The 21,309-nt window shown below is 38.9% G+C and overlaps 1 protein-coding gene across 6 annotated transcripts in view; it reads right to left on the minus strand.

The window, feature by feature from the left end:
* Positions 1 to 267: 267 nt before the first annotated feature.
* nod1 (nucleotide-binding oligomerization domain containing 1) overlaps positions 268 to 21,309 on the minus strand; it is a 38,010-nt gene continuing 16,968 nt past the window's right edge. For 3 of the 6 annotated variants that reach the window (XM_039805852.1, XM_039805849.1, XM_039805854.1), the window contains 5 exons: positions 21,045 to 21,128; positions 20,870 to 20,953; positions 20,699 to 20,782; positions 20,484 to 20,567; positions 18,567 to 19,097 (listed from right to left, as the gene is read on the minus strand). In XM_039805852.1, the coding sequence (XP_039661786.1) occupies positions 19,025 to 19,097; positions 20,484 to 20,567; positions 20,699 to 20,782; positions 20,870 to 20,953; positions 21,045 to 21,128 (409 nt within the window). In that variant the 3' untranslated portion in view covers positions 18,567 to 19,024. Of the gene's footprint in view, positions 514 to 5,002; positions 5,137 to 9,700; positions 9,777 to 18,566; positions 19,098 to 20,483; positions 20,568 to 20,698; positions 20,783 to 20,869; positions 20,954 to 21,044; positions 21,129 to 21,309 lie in introns of those variants that run through there. The other 3 variants (XM_039805853.1, XM_039805850.1, XM_039805851.1) reach the window with 3 other exon arrangements.

Below are 21,309 nucleotides of genomic sequence, written 5' to 3' on the forward strand. Positions count from 1 at the left end.
TGACTTTTTATGGTTTTTTTGACATACTATACTTTGACTTTTGAATTTGAATTTCGACTTTTGATAGTATAGCATGTTTTTTCAGCATGCAATACTATTACTTCTTTTGCGACATACTATAACTTTTTATGGCTTTTTTCAACATGCGACATACTATACTATGAATTTTGATGACTTTTTTCGACATACTATTCTATGACGTTATTCAGACATACTGTTACGAGGGGGAACAGAACAGACTCAAGTGCAGAGCTCACAACAAAAGATTTATTTAGGATTTGGGGGAAAAGGGGGAGTGGGGAGGCAGACGCCAGGAATGGGGAACGGCTAAGGGAAGGGTAGAGAAACTGGAGGGCAGAGACACTCAGGGGAGCTGCGACTGGGGAGCCGCGGGAGAGACACTGGGACTGGAGAGCAGATGAAGCGAGGAGAGGCTGGAGCAGGGTGCCGAGGGAGGGGTCCGTGAGGTGAAGCCAGCTGACTGGAGATGACGGTCGGATATGGAGATGGTGACTGAGGAGAAAAGACACAAAAGGTAAGTGAGGGTAGGCAACAGATAGGAAAACAAGAGGATTCAAAGAGTGTTAGCTTTGAGTTCCACCAGGGTGACTGGAGCAACGATCAAGCGGAGATGGTCTGTTGAGCCGGGGTAGAGATACAGGTCTTGATTGCAGAGGAGAGGCAGATGTGCGCAGCGGGAGACGGTGATGACGGGATGGTAACCAGGTGCGCTCAATCAGCTGGCAGCAGCAGTGGGAGGGGGAGAGCAGAGTAGGCACAGAGAGAGAGACAGGCCAACAGAAAAACACAGAGGAGAGAAAACCAACCGAGAAACGAAATAGAGAATAGTAAACCAAAATAGAGAATAGTAAACAAAACAGGAAACTCACAGCCATGCTATTACTTTTTTTGACTTTCTATACTATGACTTTTTATGACTTTTTCGACATGCTATACTATGACTTTTTATGATTTTTTTCGACATGCTATACTATGACTTTTTATGACTTCTTTTGGATATACTATACTATGACTTTTAATGGCTTTTTTCAACATGCTATATTATGACGTTATTTAGTCAAACTATACTATTACCTTTCTATGACTTTTTTCAGCTTACTTTGACTTTTTTGACATACGATACTATGACTATTTATGACTTTTTTGACATGCTATACTATGACTTTTTATGACATGCTATACTATGACTTTTTATAACTTCTTTTGGACATGCTATACTATGACTTTTTTATCACTTTTTTCTGACATACAATACTATGACTTTTATCAACATACTATACTATGACTTTTTATGGCTAAACAGACTGGTGAAGAGGGCTAGCTCTGTTCTGGTCTGCCCTCTGGACACCATAGAGGAGGTGGGGGGAGAGGAGGATGTTAGCCAGGCTGGCATCAATAATGGGCAACACTTCTCACCCCCTACATGAGTCTGGGAGCTCCCTGATCAGCTCCTTCAGCAGCAGACTGCTGCAGCCTCAGTGTAAGAAGGGCGCGTACCGCAGGGGTCCTTCCATTCCAGCAGCAGTCAGACTCTTTAATGCAACGTCATAAAGTAGCACTGCTAGCTGTTTCTGCAATATGAGCCATCACTGGACAATATTCCGGCCGCGCATAGTTACTTATTTATCAGTCTTTAGTCTAATATGTCATTTCTATTGATCTGTATATCTGTGTTTATATACTGTCTGTTTATATGAGGGTGTTTATTGTATAAATGTTTTTTTTAATTACTATAAATATAACTAATTCTATTTTTTTCTACTTCTTATACTTCATGTATATTTTTTCACCTGTCTACTTAATGTGTATTTGTGTTATTCTGATGTGTGTAAAAAAAAATATGAGGAGCTGTAGCACAGGAATTTCTTATCTTCTTATCTTATCTTATAGGACTTTTTTGCAAGATACTATACTATGACTTTTTATGGATATTTTCAACATGCTATACTATTACTTCTTTTTCAACATACTATTCTATGACGTTATTCAGACATACTATACTATTACTTATGACTTTTTTCGACATAAGATAATGACTTTTTATCACTTTTCCTTCAACATACTGTACTATGACCTTTTTTGGATATACTATACTATTTCTAAAAAGAACCTTGAAATGTTCCACTTTTGGTGAATCAAAATTATCATTCAACATTTTAATGAAATTTATACTAATTAAAACCATTCCCACTTTTCCAACTATTCTCCCTTCTACTGCAATTATGCCAGCGATTCAGTTTAGCTATAGCAATTTAGCTTTTCAGCATTCACAAGCATTTTCTGCAGGAAATGCATGTTCTAGTCATCATCCTTTTTATGACTGATTAACAAAGGTTTGAAACTGATTAGGGATTACTTTTCTGAAGAAGAGTGCAACAGATCTGGCCTTAATAGATTTTGGTAGGTAAGTTTTGATTGTTGTTTTCTAACAGCTGCCTGCAATAGCCCAATCATCTTCCACCTACTGTACCAAAAGACAAAACCTTTTAATTTATGATAAAAAATGATGTCTGAGGAAAAGGCTGGTGTTAAGTTAAACCATATCCAGGGAGGTGGAATTTTAGAAAAGCTTCAATTCAGGGGTGTGAGAATACAATTCCTCGTCCACTCACTTATCTCTGAAGCTTTCCAAAGCTTTTAGGATGGAGGACAACTAAACCATCTCCATGACAACTGAGCAACTCAACCCACTGAGGAAGCTAGAAACACACTAATCAGTTGGGGTAGAAGAAAATGTGATTTCTACTATCTGTCCTTGGTGTAAAACTAGTTTATTGTTCTTGTGCTGGCCTCTCCAGGTTGGGTGAGACGCTTTCACTGGACAGCGTCAGATTCTTCTGTTCTACACTGTGTGTTGACACAAACTTTTTATTTTGCGAACTACCTTTACATCTGGTTGGGGGTTCCTCTTTTTGCACATGCAGTGAGAAATCCTGTGCATACAGTTTGAAAGAACCACAGTGATGTATCGGCTCAGGTTTGGGATGGACTAGGAGAGTTGTCGGTTTAGTCTTTGAATTAAACTGGGAGGATACAGTCCTAATATTAACCCTATGAGCCCTATGGACAAAAAAATAATAACAAACACACAATACGTTAAAATATTTATTTTCTGTAAAACTGCATACAAAAATAAAACCTTTGGAGACCAATCATTCTCATGTATTTATAGCATTATTATGCCTTGTTATTTTTGTGCGGTCTAATCAGCCTGAAGTGTTTTATTCCAATTCAAATACAAATGTGTCAAACATGGAGCTTAGTGAAGGTTCAGGGAAGAGGTTTACGTTTGGCCACTTTATTGCTGGTGGTCCAATTCAACAGTTGAATTAAAGAGGCACTTCATGGATTACCATGTAAAGGTCTTTAGAAATATGGGCATTTACCAGGCAGGGAGGTTCTAATGCATTGATGTAGTATCCAGTGTCTTTGGGGCATGACCCATACTAAGAACTATAAATCAGTATATCCCACAATATCCTACTTCAATTTTAACCATTATTTATTGCATGTGTCTCTCGCAAGTCCCCTTACTGTATGGAAGTGTAATGATGTCCCTTTAAAAAGGCATTAGGATTAGTGATCTGCTCCTGTATGAGAGGGATACAGGTGTGTGAGTTTCAGTAGATTATTGGAACACTTCAATGGAACAGAGCCATAATTCATTTTATAAGTTCTACCTGCACTTTTCCTGCTAGTTAAGTTAAATTGCCTGCTGTGAAAAAGGGTCTATAGAGGGAAACAGATCAGAGAGAATAAAACCAATTCTTGATTTAACTAAGCTCCATGTTTTGTTCTCATTCACCAGAGTCCATCAGGAGAAATAATTTCGCTGATGTCATGCAACAGAACACATTCTGATTGGATCCAGTAGCCAAAGGGTATCTGTATACCTCTTCACAAAGAGCCATCGCACAAACAGTAAACATGATTCACTCTCTTCACACTGAAGTACACCGCAACACATCCCATCAGCTAACGGCACCGTCAAGTCGTAACAGTCAAATAATAAATATAATAAAGTTATTGTTCATATATGCACCCAAAGTCACACAGGTTACTGAGGAAGACACTCTTTTCCTTATTTTCCATCAGTGTTATCACTGCCCTTTACGTAACAGTCATGGTTGTCAAATATCAAATATTTGGTCGAGATTTCATCAACAATGATCGAAGTGATCAATACACAGTATTTTCCTTTACATTATAGTCAGGCTCTGTGCCCACAGCCAAACAGCTGCAGCCAGGTGAAATTGAAATAATACACCACACTGTTCATGCATACATAACATAACATAACATAACATGCCTGCACGATATTGAAAAAAAAAAAAATGACATTGCGATATTTTTTTCCCATGCAATATATGCGAGGTTGGAAGTGGACTGATGGAAATAAACATGCATCACTTTTTTCCAAACGGTGAGGAAAGCTCTGGAGATAACTAATTTCAATTACATTACATTATTTATATATATATATATATATATATATATATATATACACATACAGGGCTCCACACTAACTTTTTGCCTTGGTTGCACTGGTGCGCCTAACTTTTTTTATTTAGGTGCACCAGCACAAAATTTAGGTGCACCCAAATTTTTCCTCGCATCGCCGTAACGCTGAATGGCGATACACGATATATAGCTCTGTATTTTTTTACAAAGTGGGCTAAATGTTCAGTTTTAAGTCAAAGCCACTTTTCACAAGCTCTTTTATTAAAACAGATTGTGATTAAAATAAAATGCAAAGACAGGGTTTTCTTTACCGTTTGAAAATATACAGCTGCAACACATGTAAATGAAAGTTATCTAAAATAAATAGCCTGAGAAAGCTCCTTCATAAGCTTTCAACAACAATAACAGACTGATTAAAAGAGAGAGAGGACGCCCGGATAGCTCAGTTGGTAAATATAGAGGTTTGACTCCGACCTGCAGCCCTTTCCTATATGACAGGCATGAAAACGGGTCAGGGGTGAAAAAGGTGAGAAGGATATTACCCCTCTAGGGGGGTCCGGGGGCATGCCCCCCCGGAAGAGCAGGGTGCCGAGGGAGGGGTCCGTGAGGTGAAGCCAGCTGACTGGAGATGACGGTCGGATATGGAGATGGTGACTGAGGAGAAAAGACACAAAAGGTAAGTGAGGGTAGGCAACAGATAGGAAAACAAGAGGATTCAAAGAGTGTTAGCTTTGAGTTCCACCAGGGTGACTGGAGCAACGATCAAGCGGAGATGGTCTGTTGAGCCGGGGTAGAGATACAGGTCTTGATTGCAGAGGAGAGGCAGATGTGCGCAGCGGGAGACGGTGATGACGGGATGGTAACCAGGTGCGCTCAATCAGCTGGCAGCAGCAGTGGGAGGGGGAGAGCAGAGTAGGCACAGAGAGAGAGACAGGCCAACAGAAAAACACAGAGGAGAGAAAACCAACCGAGAAACGAAATAGAGAATAGTAAACCAAAATAGAGAATAGTAAACAAAACAGGAAACTCACAGCCATGCTATTACTTTTTTTGACTTTCTATACTATGACTTTTTATGACTTTTTCGACATGCTATACTATGACTTTTTATGATTTTTTTCGACATGCTATACTATGGCTTTTTATGACATGCTATACTATGACTTTTTATGACTTCTTTTGGATATACTATACTATGACTTTTAATGGCTTTTTTCAACATGCTATATTATGACGTTATTTAGTCAAACTATACTATTACCTTTCTATGACTTTTTTCAGCTTACTTTGACTTTTTTGACATACGATACTATGACTATTTATGACTTTTTTGACATGCTATACTATGACTTTTTATGACATGCTATACTATGACTTTTTATAACTTCTTTTGGACATGCTATACTATGACTTTTTTATCACTTTTTTCTGACATACAATACTATGACTTTTATCAACATACTATACTATGACTTTTTATGGCTAAACAGACTGGTGAAGAGGGCTAGCTCTGTTCTGGTCTGCCCTCTGGACACCATAGAGGAGGTGGGGGGAGAGGAGGATGTTAGCCAGGCTGGCATCAATAATGGGCAACACTTCTCACCCCCTACATGAGTCTGGGAGCTCCCTGATCAGCTCCTTCAGCAGCAGACTGCTGCAGCCTCAGTGTAAGAAGGAGCGCTACCGCAGGTCCTTCATTCCAGCAGCAGTCAGACTCTTTAATGCAACGTCATAAAGTAGCACTGCTAGCTGTTTCTGCAATATGAGCCATCACTGGACAATATTCTGCACTACGCATAGTTACTTATTTATCAGTCTTTAGTCTAATATGTCATTTCTATTGATCTGTATATCTGTGTTTATATACTGTCTGTTTATATGAGGGTGTTTATTGTATAAATGTTTTTTTTAATTACTATAAATATAACTAATTCTATTTTTTTCTACTTCTTATACTTCATGTATATTTTTTCACCTGTCTACTTAATGTGTATTTGTGTTATTCTGATGTGTGTAAAAAAAAATATGAGGAGCTGTAGCACAGGAATTTCTTATCTTCTTATCTTATCTTATAGACTTTTTTGCAAGATACTATACTATGACTTTTTTATGGATATTTTCAACATGCTATACTATTACTTCTTTTTCAACATACTATTCTATGACGTTATTCAGACATACTATACTATTACTTATGACTTTTTTGACATACCGATAATGACTTTTTACACTTTTCCTTCAACATACTGTACTATGACCTTTTTGGTGATATACTATACTATTTCTAAAAAGAACCTTGAAATGTTCCACTTTTTGGTGAATCAAAATTATCATTCAACATTTTAATGAAATTTATACTAATTAAAACCATTCCCACTTTTCCAACTATTCTCCCTTCTACTGCAATTATGCCAGCGATTCAGTTTAGCTATAGCAATTTAGCTTTTCAGCATTCACAAGCATTTTCTGCAGGAAATGCATGTTCTAGTCATCATCCTTTTTATGACTGATTAACAAAGGTTTGAAACTGATTAGGGATTACTTTTCTGAAGAAGAGTGCAACAGATCTGGCCTTAATAGATTTTGGTAGGTAAGTTTTGATTGTTGTTTTCTAACAGCTGCCTGCAATAGCCCAATCATCTTCCACCTACTGTACCAAAAGACAAAACCTTTTAATTTATGATAAAAAATGATGTCTGAGGAAAAGGCTGGTGTTAAGTTAAACCATATCCAGGGAGGTGGAATTTTAGAAAAGCTTCAATTCAGGGGTGTGAGAATACAATTCCTCGTCCACTCACTTATCTCTGAAGCTTTCCAAAGCTTTTAGGATGGAGGACAACTAAACCATCTCCATGACAACTGAGCAACTCAACCCACTGAGGAAGCTAGAAACACACTAATCAGTTGGGGTAGAAGAAAATGTGATTTCTACTATCTGTCCTTGGTGTAAAACTAGTTTATTGTTCTTGTGCTGGCCTCTCCAGGTTGGGTGAACGCTTTCACTGGACAGCGTCAGATTCTTCTGTTCTACACTGTGTGTTGACACAAACTTTTTATTTTGCAACTACCTTTACATCTGGTTGGGGGTTCCTCTTTTTGCACATGCAGTGAGAAATCCTGTGCATACAGTTTGAAAGAACCACAGTGATGTATCGGCTCAGGTTTGGGATGGACTAGGAGAGTTGTCGGTTTAGTCTTTGAATTAAACTGGGAGGATACAGTCCTAATATTAACCCTATGAGCCCTATGGACAAAAAAATAATAACAAACACACAATACGTTAAAATATTTATTTTCTGTAAAACTGCATACAAAAATAAAACCTTTGGAGACCAATCATTCTCATGTATTTATAGCATTATTATGCCTTGTTATTTTTGTGCGGTCTAATCAGCCTGAAGTGTTTTATTCCAATTCAAATACAAATGTGTCAAACATGGAGCTTAGTGAAGGTTCAGGGAAGAGGTTTACGTTTGGCCACTTTATTGCTGGTGGTCCAATTCAACAGTTGAATTAAAGAGGCACTTCATGGATTACCATGTAAAGGTCTTTAGAAATATGGGCATTTACCAGGCAGGGAGGTTCTAATGCATTGATGTAGTATCCAGTGTCTTTGGGGCATGACCCATACTAAGAACTATAAATCAGTATATCCCACAATATCCTACTTCAATTTTAACCATTATTTATTGCATGTGTCTCTCGCAAGTCCCCTTACTGTATGGAAGTGTAATGATGTCCCTTTAAAAAGGCATTAGGATTAGTGATCTGCTCCTGTATGAGAGGGATACAGGTGTGTGAGTTTCAGTAGATTATTGGAACACTTCAATGGAACAGAGCCATAATTCATTTTATAAGTTCTACCTGCACTTTTCCCGCAGTTAAGTTAAATTGCCTGCTGTGAAAAAGGGTCTATAGAGGGAAACAGATCAGAGAGAATAAAACCAATTCTTGATTTAACTAAGCTCCATGTTTTGTTCTCATTCACCAGAGTCCATCAGGAGAAATAATTTCGCTGATGTCATGCAACAGAACACATTCTGATTGGATCCAGTAGCCAAAGGGTATCTGTATACCTCTTCACAAAGAGCCATCGCACAAACAGTAAACATGATTCACTCTCTTCACACTGAAGTACACCGCAACACATCCCATCAGCTAACGGCACCGTCAAGTCGTAACAGTCAAATAATAAATATAATAAAGTTATTGTTCATATATGCACCCAAAGTCACACAGGTTACTGAGAGCAAATACTTTTCCTTATCTCTTTGTGTTATCACTGCCCTTTACGTAACAGTCATGGTTGTCAAATATCAAATATTTGGTCGAGATTTCATCAACAATGATCGAAGTGATCAATACACAGTATTTTCCTTTACATTATAGTCAGGCTCTGTGCCCACAGCCAAACAGCTGCAGCCAGGTGAAATTGAAATAATACACCACACTGTTCATGCATACATAACATAACATAACATAACATGCCTGCACGATATTGAAAAAAAAAAAAAATGACATTGCGATATTTTTTTCCCATGCAATATATGCGAGGTTGGAAGTGGACTGATGGAAATAAACATGCATCACTTTTTTCCAAACGGTGAGGAAAGCTCTGGAGATAACTAATTTCAATTACATTACATTATTTATATATATATATATATATATATATATATATACACATACAGGGCTCCACACTAACTTTTTGCCTTGGTTGCACTGGTGCGCCTAACTTTTTTTATTTAGGTGCACCAGCACAAAATTTAGGTGCACCCAAATTTTTCCTCGCACGCCGTAACGCTGTGAATGGCGATACACGATATATAGCTCTGTATTTTTTTACAAAGTGGGCTAAATGTTCAGTTTTAAGTCAAAGCCACTTTTCACAAGCTCTTTTATTAAAACAGATTGTGATTAAAATAAAATGCAAAGACAGGGTTTTCTTTACCGTTTGAAAATATACAGCTGCAACACATGTAAATGAAAGTTATCTAAAATAAATAGCCTGAGAAAGCTCCTTCATAAGCTTTCAACAACAATAACAGACTGATTAAAAGAGAGAGAGGACGCCCGGATAGCTCAGTTGGTAAATATAGAGGTTTGACTCCGACCTGCAGCCCTTTCCTATATGACAGGCATGAAAAAACGGGGCAGGGTGAAAAAGGTGAGAAGGATATTACCCCTCTAGGGGGTCCGGGGGCATGCCCCCGGAAGAGCAGGGTGCCGAGGGAGGGGTCCGTTGAGGTGAAGCCAGCTGACTGGAGATGACGGTTCGGATATGGAGATGGTGACTGAGGAGAAAAGACACAAAAGGTAAGTGAGGGTAGGCAACAGATAGGAAAACAAGAGGATTCAAAGAGTGTTAGCTTTGAGTTCCACCAGGGTGACTGGAGCAACGATCAAGCGGAGATGGTCTGTTGAGCCGGGGTAGAGATACAGGTCTTGATTGCAGAGGAGAGGCAGATGTGCGCAGCGGGGAGCGGTGATGACGGGATGGTAACCAGGTGCGCTCAATCAGCTGGCAGCAGCAGTGGGAGGGGAGAGCAGAGTAGGCACAGAGAGAGAGCAGGCCAACAGAAAAACACAGAGGAGAGAAAACCAACCGAGAAACGAAATAGAGAATAGTAAACCAAAATAGAGAATAGTAAACAAAACAGGAAACTCACAGCCATGCTATTACTTTTTTGACTTTCTATACTATGACTTTTTTGGACTTTTTTCGACATGCTATACTATGACTTTTATGATTTTTTCGACATGCTATACTATGGCTTTTATGACATGCTATACTATGATTTTTATGACTTCTTTTGGATATACTATACTATGACTTTTAATGGCTTTTTCAACATGCTATATTATGACGTTATTTAGTCAAACTATACTATTACCTTTCTATGACTTTTTTCAGCTTACTTTGACTTTTTGACATACGATACTATGACTATTTATGACTTTTTTGACATGCTATACTATGACTTTTTATGACATGCTATACTATGACTTTTTATAACTTCTTTTGGACATGCTATACTATGACTTTTTTATCATTTTTTTTCTGACATACAATACTATGACTTTTATCAACATACTATACTATGACTTTTTATGGCTAAACAGACTGGTGAAGAGGGCTAGCTCTGTTCTGGTCTGCCCTCTGGACACCATAGAGGAGGTGGGGGGAGGGGAGGATGTTAGCCAGGCTGGCATCAATAATGGGCAACACTTCTCACCCCTACATGAGTCTGGGAGCTCCCCTGATCAGCTCCTTCAGCAGCAGACTGCTGCAGCCTCAGTGTAAGAAGGAGCGCTCGCCGAGAGGTCCTTCATTCCAGCAGCAGTCAGACTCTTTAATGCAACGTCATAAAGTAGCACTGCTAGCTGTTTCTGCAATATGAGCCATCACTGGACAATATTCTGCACTACGCATAGTTACTTATTTATCAGTCTTTAGTCTAATATGTCATTTCTATTGATCTGTATATCTGTGTTTATATACTGTCTGTTTATATGAGGGTGTTTATTGTATAAATGTTTTTTTTAATTACTATAAATATAACTAATTCTATTTTTTTCTACTTCTTATACTTCATGTATATTTTTCCCTGTCTACTTAATGTGTATTTGTGTTATTCTGATGTGTGTAAAAAAAATGAGGAGCTGTAGCACAGGAATTTCTTATCTTCTTATCTTATCTTATAGGACTTTTTGCAAGATACTATACTATGACTTTTTATGGATATTTTCAACATGCTATACTATTACTTCTTTTTCAACATACTATTCTATGACGTTATTCAGACATACTATACTATTACTTATGACTTTTTTCGACATACGATAATGACTTTTTATCACTTTTCCTTCAACATACTGTACTATGACCTTTTTTGGATATACTATACTATTTCTAAAAAGAACCTTGAAATGTTCCACTTTTGGTGAATCAAAATTATCATTCAACATTTTAATGAAATTTATACTAATTAAAACCATTCCCACTTTTCCAACTATTCTCCCTTCTACTGCAATTATGCCAGCGATTCAGTTTAGCTATAGCAATTTAGCTTTTCAGCATTCACAAGCATTTTCTGCAGGAAATGCATGTTCTAGTCATCATCCTTTTTATGACTGATTAACAAAGGTTTGAAACTGATTAGGGATTACTTTTCTGAAGAAGAGTGCAACAGATCTGGCCTTAATAGATTTTGGTAGGTAAGTTTTGATTGTTGTTTTCTAACAGCTGCCTGCAATAGCCCAATCATCTTCCACCTACTGTACCAAAAGACAAAACCTTTTAATTTATGATAAAAAATGATGTCTGAGGAAAAGGCTGGTGTTAAGTTAAACCATATCCAGGGAGGTGGAATTTTAGAAAAGCTTCAATTCAGGGGTGTGAGAATACAATTCCTCGTCCACTCACTTATCTCTGAAGCTTTCCAAAGCTTTTAGGATGGAGGACAACTAAACCATCTCCATGACAACTGAGCAACTCAACCCACTGAGGAAGCTAGAAACACACTAATCAGTTGGGGTAGAAGAAAATGTGATTTCTACTATCTGTCCTTGGTGTAAAACTAGTTTATTGTTCTTGTGCTGGCCTCTCCAGGTTGGGTGAACGCTTTCACTGGACAGCGTCAGATTCTTCTGTTCTACACTGTGTGTTGACACAAACTTTTTATTTTGCAACTACCTTTACATCTGGTTGGGGGTTCCTCTTTTTGCACATGCAGTGAGAAATCCTGTGCATACAGTTTGAAAGAACCACAGTGATGTATCGGCTCAGGTTTGGGATGGACTAGGAGAGTTGTCGGTTTAGTCTTTGAATTAAACTGGGAGGATACAGTCCTAATATTAACCCTATGAGCCCTATTGACAAAATAATATACTAACAAACACACAAAATAAAAATATTTAAATTTTCTGTAAAACTGCATACAAAAATAAAACCTTTGGAGACCAATCATTCTCATGTCTTTATAGCATTATTATGCCTTGTTATTTTTTTGCGGGTCTAATCAGCCTGAAGTGTTTTATTCCAATTCAAATACAAATGTGTCAAACATGGAGCTTAGTGAAGGTTCAGGGGAAGAGGTTTACGTTTGGCCACTTTATTGCTGGTGGTCCAATTCAACAGTTGAATTAAAGAGGCACTTCATGGATTACCATGTAAAGGTCTTTAGAAATATGGGCATTTACCAGGCAGGAGGGTTCTAATGCATTGATGTAGTATCCAGTGTCTTTGGAGCATGACCCATACTAAGAACTATAAATCAGTATATCCCACAATATCCTACTTACTTTAACCATTATTTATTTTGCATGTGTCTCTCGCAAGTCCCCTTACTGTATGGAAGTGTAATGATGTCCCTTTAAAAAGGCATTAGGATTAGTGATCTGCTCCTGTATGAGAGGGATACAGGTGTGTGAGTTTCAGTAGATTATTGGAACACTTCAATGGAACAGAGCCATAATTCATTTTATAAGTTCTACCTGCACTTTTCCCGCTAGTTAAGTTAAATTGCCTGCTGTGAAAAAGGGTCTATAGAGGGAAACAGATCAGAGAGAATAAAACCAATTCTTGATTTAACTAAGCTCCATGTTTTGTTCTCATTCACCAGAGTCCATCAGGAGAAATAATTTCGCTGATGTCATGCAACAGAACACATTCTGATTGGATCCAGTAGCCAAAGGGTATCTGTATACCTCTTCACAAAGAGCCATCGCACAAACAGTAAACATGATTCACTCTCTTCACACTGAAGTACACCGCAACACATCCCATCAGCTAACGGCACTCCAACGTACTAACAGTCAAATAATAAATATAATAAAGTTATTGTTCATATATGCACCCAAAGTCACATAGGTTACTGAGGAAGACACTCTTTTCCTTATTTTCCATCAGTGTTATCACTGCCCTTTACGTAACAGTCATGGTTGTCAAATATCAAATATTTCGTCGAGATTTTTTCAACAATGATCGATGAGCGTCCAATACACAGTATTTTCCTTTACATTATAGTCAGGCTCTGTGCCCACAGCCAAACAGCTGCAGCCAGGTGAAATTGAAATAATACACCACACTGTTCATGCATACATAACATAACATAACATAACATAACATGCCTGCACGATATTGAAAAAAAAAAAAAAAATGACATTGCGATATTTTTTTCCATGCAATATATGCGAGGTTGGAAGTGGACTGATGGAAATAAACATGCATCACTTTTTTCCAAACGGTGAGGAAAGCTCTGGAGATAACTAATTTCAATTACATTACATTATTTATATATATATATATATATATATATATATATATATATATATATATATATATATATATATATATATATATACACACTCCACACTAACCTATTTGCCTTGGTTGCACTGGTGCTACTTAACTTTTTTATTTAGGTGCAACCAGCACAAAATTTAGGTGCACCCAAATTTTTCCTCGCATCGCCGTAAGGCTGAATGGCGATACACGATATATAGCTCTGTATTTTTTTACAAAGTGGGCTAAATGTTCAGTTTTAAGTCAAAGCCACTTTTCACAAGCTCTTTTATTAAAACAGATTGTGATTAAAATAAAATGCAAAGACAGGGTTTTCTTTACCGTTTGAAAATATACAGCTGCAACACATGTAAATGAAAGTTATCTAAAATAAATAGCCTGAGAAAGCTCCTTCATAAGCTTTCAACAACAATAACAGACTGATTAAAAGAGAGAGAGGACCCCGGATAGCTCAGTTGGTAAATATAGAGGTTTGACTCCGACCTGCAGCCCTTTCCTATATGACAGGCATGAAAACGGGTCAGGGGTGAAAAAGGTGAGAAGGATATTACCCCTCTAGGGGGGTCCGGGGGCATGCCCCCCCCCCCCAGAAGAAAATTTAATTGTTTTTTTAAAAATTTAAATTTTAAAATAAAATTTTAAATATTCCATATTTTAAAGCATCAATCTGATGCATTTTGAGATGCATTTTTTGCCAACCAACAGTGTAATATTTCAATATGCACTCATTAAAGTTAATTTGACTGGCAAAACAGTTAAAGTCCTTCTGACATTACACAATAATAAAAGTCATTTTTAAAGACTAAAAAGTTTTGGATACATTTGTACTTCTTCCAACCATATATTAAATAAAGAGTCAATGTGGATTTACATATTGCAATAATACAGTGTTGTAATGTAACGGAGTACAAATACTTCGTTACTGTACTTAAGTAGAAATTTCACGTATCTGTACTTTACTTCGCTATTTAAATTTATGTCAACTTTCACTTTTACTCCACTACATTTCCTAGATAAAATGTATACTTTTACTCCGTTATATTTCCACTAAGCATCTTCATTACTCGTTACTAAAAAATAAAATTAGACGAAATGTGTGCGACTGCAATAAGGGGGGTTTGGCGAATCACTGCTCCTAGATTGCATTACGCACGCTCCGCACGCCGCGCGCTCTATTTCAGCGCTTGTTTGTTGCAAACCGCCATGGAAGCACGAGCACCTACTGGAGGACCTCCCGTTATCGTAGACCACCAGGCTCGACATAAGCAATGGCCCGGGGCCAGTAAAAACGTATGTCGGGCTGGTTGCAGCCACAGTCACTGGTGTGGGCGAACTCGCGCACATGTAAACGGACTGGAAACGTTACCGAGGATTATTTACCGCACGATGGCGCGATGAACTAACGCTACACTCGTACTGTAAGTAGGTAGCCTACAATAAAACCTCCATGATTAAAGAGTCAATACTTATCAATAACGCACTACCTGTTCTACGCGCAGAAAACGTAGAGAAACCATATCTCAGTCTGCGCTGTCCACTTCGTCCACCGCGCGTGCAAACACAGCTCTACTCTGCAAACATTTACAGGCCAGTTAACAAACGCTAAAATGAAAGATGTCAGTTTGTAGTCTAACTGTTTGTCTTAATTTGCAACCAATCTTGAACTTTGGACAAACTCTTGTAAACGTAGCTGATTTCTAAACGAGCCATCTTTCGCTCGCGAGCGGTAAACCTATGGATGTATTTTAAGACCAAAACAAATACACGCGGGCTACTTAATATGCACGTGAATGACGCTTCTTCATTGTTGACGATGTTGCCGGTTGTTTTATTTAGCAACAGAATCGTCTTATTTCAAATTAGGCAACAGGACTAATCTGAGATCATTTTCTAGTTAAGTAGCCTATCTAGTTATCATTATGGATTTTCCATGTTTTTAGGGGTTTGCTTACTAATGTAAAAAATATAGCATTAATTTAGTAAGAAAGTGAAAATATCAAGATAACAAGATGATGCGATTAGGTATAATTTTATTTTCTTTATTTGAATGTAGTTGATGACCCCTGGTCTAGCTTTGCTGCTAATGGCACAACATCCAGTGGCAGTGGCTAGCTTTTTTCCTGCTTTTTGTCCTTTTCCAATATCACCTATGATATTTGTTTCGGGCCAGTAAAAATGTAGAAGGCCAGCAAAATCCTTGATCTACTGGGGCCCGGCGTGGGGATTTTTTATTGTTGAGCCCTGCCACCCCAACAATAGTGGTGGAACTTCGGTGATCAGGGTAGTGGTGAAGATAACGTTACACCCGTTTTGCAAGAAATGTTTCTGTACATTGATGTCAGCTCTAAACATATGCTGTTTGTTCTTTGAACTTAAGATAATTGTGCCTGAAAAGTCCCTGAATATGCTTTATGCTTTACTATAAGAAAGCCACAATAAAAGTTCTAACCGCTTGCTTTTAAAAAGACAACTTTTACTTTTACTTTTGATACTTAAGTACATTAAATATCAGAAAATTACTTTTGATACTTAAGTACAGTATATATCAGATACTTTAAGACTTTTACTTAAGTAATATTCTAAAAGGTAACTTTCACTTCTACCGAAGTCTTTTTCTAGTACGATACTTGTACTTTTACTCAAGTATTGCTTTCTAGTACTTTATACAACACTGCAATAATATCATAATCCTAAAATGAATCATTGTGAAAACTAAAATTTACTACTTTGGCCAGGTCATCATCAAAAAAGCCAATTAGTACATTCATGATTTTGTCCATGCTGATATTAGCTGCTTTATTTACAATTATTAAAAACGTGGCATTGTTTATCTTTTCATATAGCTAGAAGTCTAAACTCTGGGACAAGGCCGTTATGTTTAAATACCTGCCATGCTGATTCCAAACAGACAGCTTTATCAAGGCAGTTTGGGCTTCAGATAGCTTTTACAAATCATGATCCGCTATGAACGTGCACACACGTATTGTTTGTATCACGGTCGGTCAGTAAAGGAACAGTCGCAGTCTTAACGGTAGCGGTCGTAGCCGGTAACGTACTCGTATTACAGAATGCACGGACCGAAGCTTTGTGACCAGCATCTAATGACTAGCAAGCACCGTCTTACCGCGGCCGGCGTCTTCCTTGAACATGCGCTGCAGAAGGTTGGTGGAAGCTTTTCGATGATTGGTCAAATCCATAGACAGTATGGTTAAATCCAGTCTATTTGTCTATTAAAACAAATCCCATGTGGACTTTTTAATTTATAAATTTTTCTAAAATAGTCATACGGCACCAGGCCCGTACTTACCCCCCCCCCCCTCTCCCCCCTTAAACGTTTTCTCATCAAATCTACACGATTCAGTGGTCACCTATTTTGGTTTCAAAACGCGTAATTTCACGAAAGGTGAGTGATTTTCATGTCTGTACATGTCATCCCCCCACTCTCTCTCCCCTTTCATGTTTTCAGCTTTCCTATCAAAATAAAGGCCGAAATCTTAAAAAAAAAAAAAAAAGAACGACCGAAAGACAGGGGGAGTGCGATGGACTGAAGTGTATGCTAGGCTACTCAGAGAGTGACGGCTGACTCATTAGTGGCGTTACACCCGTCTTGTGTAGGCTATGAAATGTCTGTATCGTCACTGCGCTGCATTTTTATGAACTATGATCCAGCATGCTCCGTCACGCTATTACTCAATGAACTGAAGTTAGTTTAATAATGTGTTTTTCGCCGCGGGCGCGCGAATAATAGAGTTACCAGCGGAAACACTGGTACCAATACAGGTTTCCCTCTCATACTTAACAATATAGCTGCGTGTTAATAACAATTAAAACTGTAGACAAATGTCGGGAGTTTGGACCAGCGGCGCTGTGTCTCTCCATGTTGCAGGTGAGCCGGCCGGTGTGTGAGTGAATGGGGGCGGGGCTGCGCGGAGGAGAGATCCAAATCCAAACACAGGCACGGCTTTCCAGAAGGAATGGGTCATGTAACGCAACATTAAACCATATCGATATAAACAACATTGCTTCGTTCGTGGAGAGGCTACAAAAATATTTATTAATTTAACTTTTTTTTTTTAAGTAAGTGCTGTAGTATAACTAGGAGGAGACAAGTAATAATTGAGGTAAGTTTGGAGACATTACCTTATTTAATCATTGAATTAATAAATATTTTTGTTGTAACTCTTTTCGGTGTAGTAATTTGTAGACGGCCCTAAGCACTCGTCTAACTGCAGGTAGCAGCAGCAGCAACAGAGAGCTGAAGAGAGCAGGCCAGTGTACATAAACTTCTGGTGTACTTACAAACTTTCCAATCCATCGTTTTATGAGTGCATAACCTATTTGTACTACTTGTAGACGTTTGGTATCATTTCGGGCATTATTAGTAGGGTAACTTACAAGATACAAACGTGGGTCCGTTAGCCCCTGCGCTAAGCTATTCAGCTGATAACGCTACTCTACGCTAACTCTCCCAATGTTTGACCCAGGTGAAAAAAGCTTCTGGGGGGGTGTTTGGCTCGAGGTCATGGTGCAAAGGACCCTAGGGTGAATTACTCCGAACCATCACTTTAAACAGCTCATGTAAGTCGAAACTGTCTGTGAGCTTCTCCTGTACTATACGGTAATTCCTCTACTGTGTGACAGTAAGTCTCGTGGTTATGACACAATTGTTAGCCTATTTTTACAACAGCGTCTGCTACGGAGCCATAATGTGAGATACAAGGTAATGGAGCCTTTAAATAAAAAAAGTCTTTAAACTTCAGATGTAAAGTTATTCGCTGTCAAAGTGACGTCAAAATGAATGGCAGTCAATGGGATGCTAATAGCGGGTGATGGCTTGTTAGCATCAAAATGGCGCCATAGGAGGTAGGCTTTGTGGAGAGAGACTTACCCCCTTGTTTTCCACACACGAAGAGCCTCACTTCCCATGACAATAAACCCTGTTGGACTAACGTTACGTCACATACACACGCTGCCCATATGGCTACCTGTCTTAAAGGCAAATGACAATGTAAAAAAATTAGCATGTAAAAGTGAAAGTTGACTTTTCTATCAAGCAGCAAAAAAGTTTTAGCGTCATCATCGCCGAGTCCTGCGATGTGACTATCGCGCACGCGCACATCACGATGTAGACGATGAAGCAAAATATCGTGCAGCCCTAGAACAGAACATACACTACATCTGTTGTGCCATACAGACATTTCTCAGTAGTACATGCATGTCTCACGTGAGTGCCCATCAGTGGAACCGCAGCCTTTTCTCTGCCACAAACTGTTTCTCTTCCTCCTCAGAGAGCTTGTTTCCCTTCACACTGTGGGAAAAGGAGAACATGCCATCACATTCAAATTACTTCTACAACTCCTACACTGAGTAACTAATCTTCAGTCAGACAAAAGGCACCTCAGCTCCACAATGCACTACCATATTATTACATTGAAAATAACTATTTATGTTTATCAATTCCAACCCATATTGTCTTTTAGGATAGAGTGTGTGGTTCAACATGAAGGGCTGATGCACACACCCAGATAGGTTGGTGTTAGCACTCTGTAGAGAGTGACAACAGCAAAGGACTGCTTTTACAGTAGATATTGTTCCTACAGAAGCATTTATAAAAGAAGGAAGCTTATATTCGATATGTCTCTTTAGCTGCTAAATGTTCCGCTATGTTCACCAGCTTGTTTCTGACGGTCCCTCTGCTGTTTGCTGCTGAGCAGGTAGAGTTCTGTGGCTTTTTACAGCTTTCTTTCTCTGAAATCGCCGCCATGAGAGCGCTGAGAGTGAACCAGAACAGTAAAGTTGTGGGTCGGACAGATAAACAATGAGCTGAAACTGTATAAAGCTCTGTAAAGACGAGGGGAGCTGCACATTCAGCTGATTAGGTACATTGTTGTGATAAAAATATTGATTATAGTCGCTAAATATCTATCAACCAATACAACTAAATAGGTTTGAAAACCCAGCCCCCCCTTTGCTCTCCTACCAGCTATCCTACCTTAAATAATAATGTCCCTTGGGTTTGCAATTGACAATGAGACATCCCCCAAAAAAAGGAAATACACTACATTAAGGAAGGAAATATATGCAATTTCATAGGGCATGTTAAAAGTTTAGCTCCCTATAAACATCAATATATCACTGCAACATTAGGGTGAGAGCGTGTAACTTTTGTAAGAAGAAATAAAGAAGCAATCTTTCCCTACGTTTTTCAGTTTCGGCTTGACTTAATCTGGTATGACCAGAGCTTCTGGTGGCTAATGTTAGCAACACCGACATACAGTAGATATTGCTGTCACTGGGGACGACCTCTAGCTTACCCAGTAGAGTGTGCGCCCCATGTATGAGTCCTTGGCAGCGGCTCGGGTTTGAATCTGACCCAGGCTGCATGTTGTATCCCTTCTATCCCTTCCCCCCTTTCCTGTCTGTCTATCGTCTATCACTATCTTAACTAAATAAAAGTAGATATTGCTGTCAGTTTACTGACCTGTTATAGTAGGTTAAAGTACTCAGCTTTATCGTGAAATTATCACGTTGCTGCTGTGATGTTACATAGTCTCACTTAAACTGTGAATCTTTTTTTCTGAAATGTTCTATCATTTTGATAAATGGATTAAATTCAGTGTCACCACAGATGGAAGGCTCAGTGAAAAAGTTGGTCCACACCATCTGGAGGCCAGTAGAGAAAAGGAATCCTCACCATATTTCTTTGAGTGCTGTGTTGTGAGCCAGGGCCTCAGCAAGGTGTTTGATCCCATCCACAGTGAACTGGTTGCTGATTAACCTGCACACAATATACACAGCAGGAGAGTTTCAGACGGTCCATGTCAGAGCGTGCTATCCAACAGGTTCTCAGCCACGGAGACAGCATGTGAGTGAATACAGAGTGTGTTCATGCATGGGTGTTGTCTTTACCAGAGGTGGCATAAACCCGTGTTCGCCTGGACCAACTGGGCAAAGTGTGGAGCTGCTTCATCAGTCAACTCATTCTGCACCAACCTGCAGCAGCACACACAGGTTATTCTCTACACAGTATTTCTCTTACAAATGTGAAATCTCTGAGCTGAAACGGCGCGACCGGCCTACCAGAATATCCTGAGGACGCTGTTCTCTTTCAGCGCTTCTGCCAGGCACTTGCCACCTTTAGATGTGATGCTATTGGCTGCGAGACTAGAACACAGAAACACAGTAACTACTCCGTTTAATCAAGGAGTTTAAACCAGCAGGTTTTTATTGTCGCTATAGGTAGCTGCCTTCTCACCTGAGGTTGGTCAGACTGGGGTGGCGCCTCAGAGCTTCTGCAAATGCTTCTGCTCCCTCATCGCCGACACAGTTCCCCCACATTCTGCAAGCAAACACATCAAAACCGTTGTCTGAGCCACATCAGGAAGCATGATGCCACTTAAAAGGGCCTGCCTTACTTAATCCTTCAAGAAATAATTAAATTTGACATCCTTTTCATGCTTTAATTTCTCGTTAAAGAGCACACACACGTCCATCAAGATAACAGTCCTCTCTAATTTAAC

This window comes from Perca fluviatilis, chromosome 7 (assembly GCF_010015445.1).
Source record: "Perca fluviatilis chromosome 7, GENO_Pfluv_1.0, whole genome shotgun sequence".
Taxonomy (NCBI): domain Eukaryota; kingdom Metazoa; phylum Chordata; class Actinopteri; order Perciformes; family Percidae; genus Perca; species Perca fluviatilis.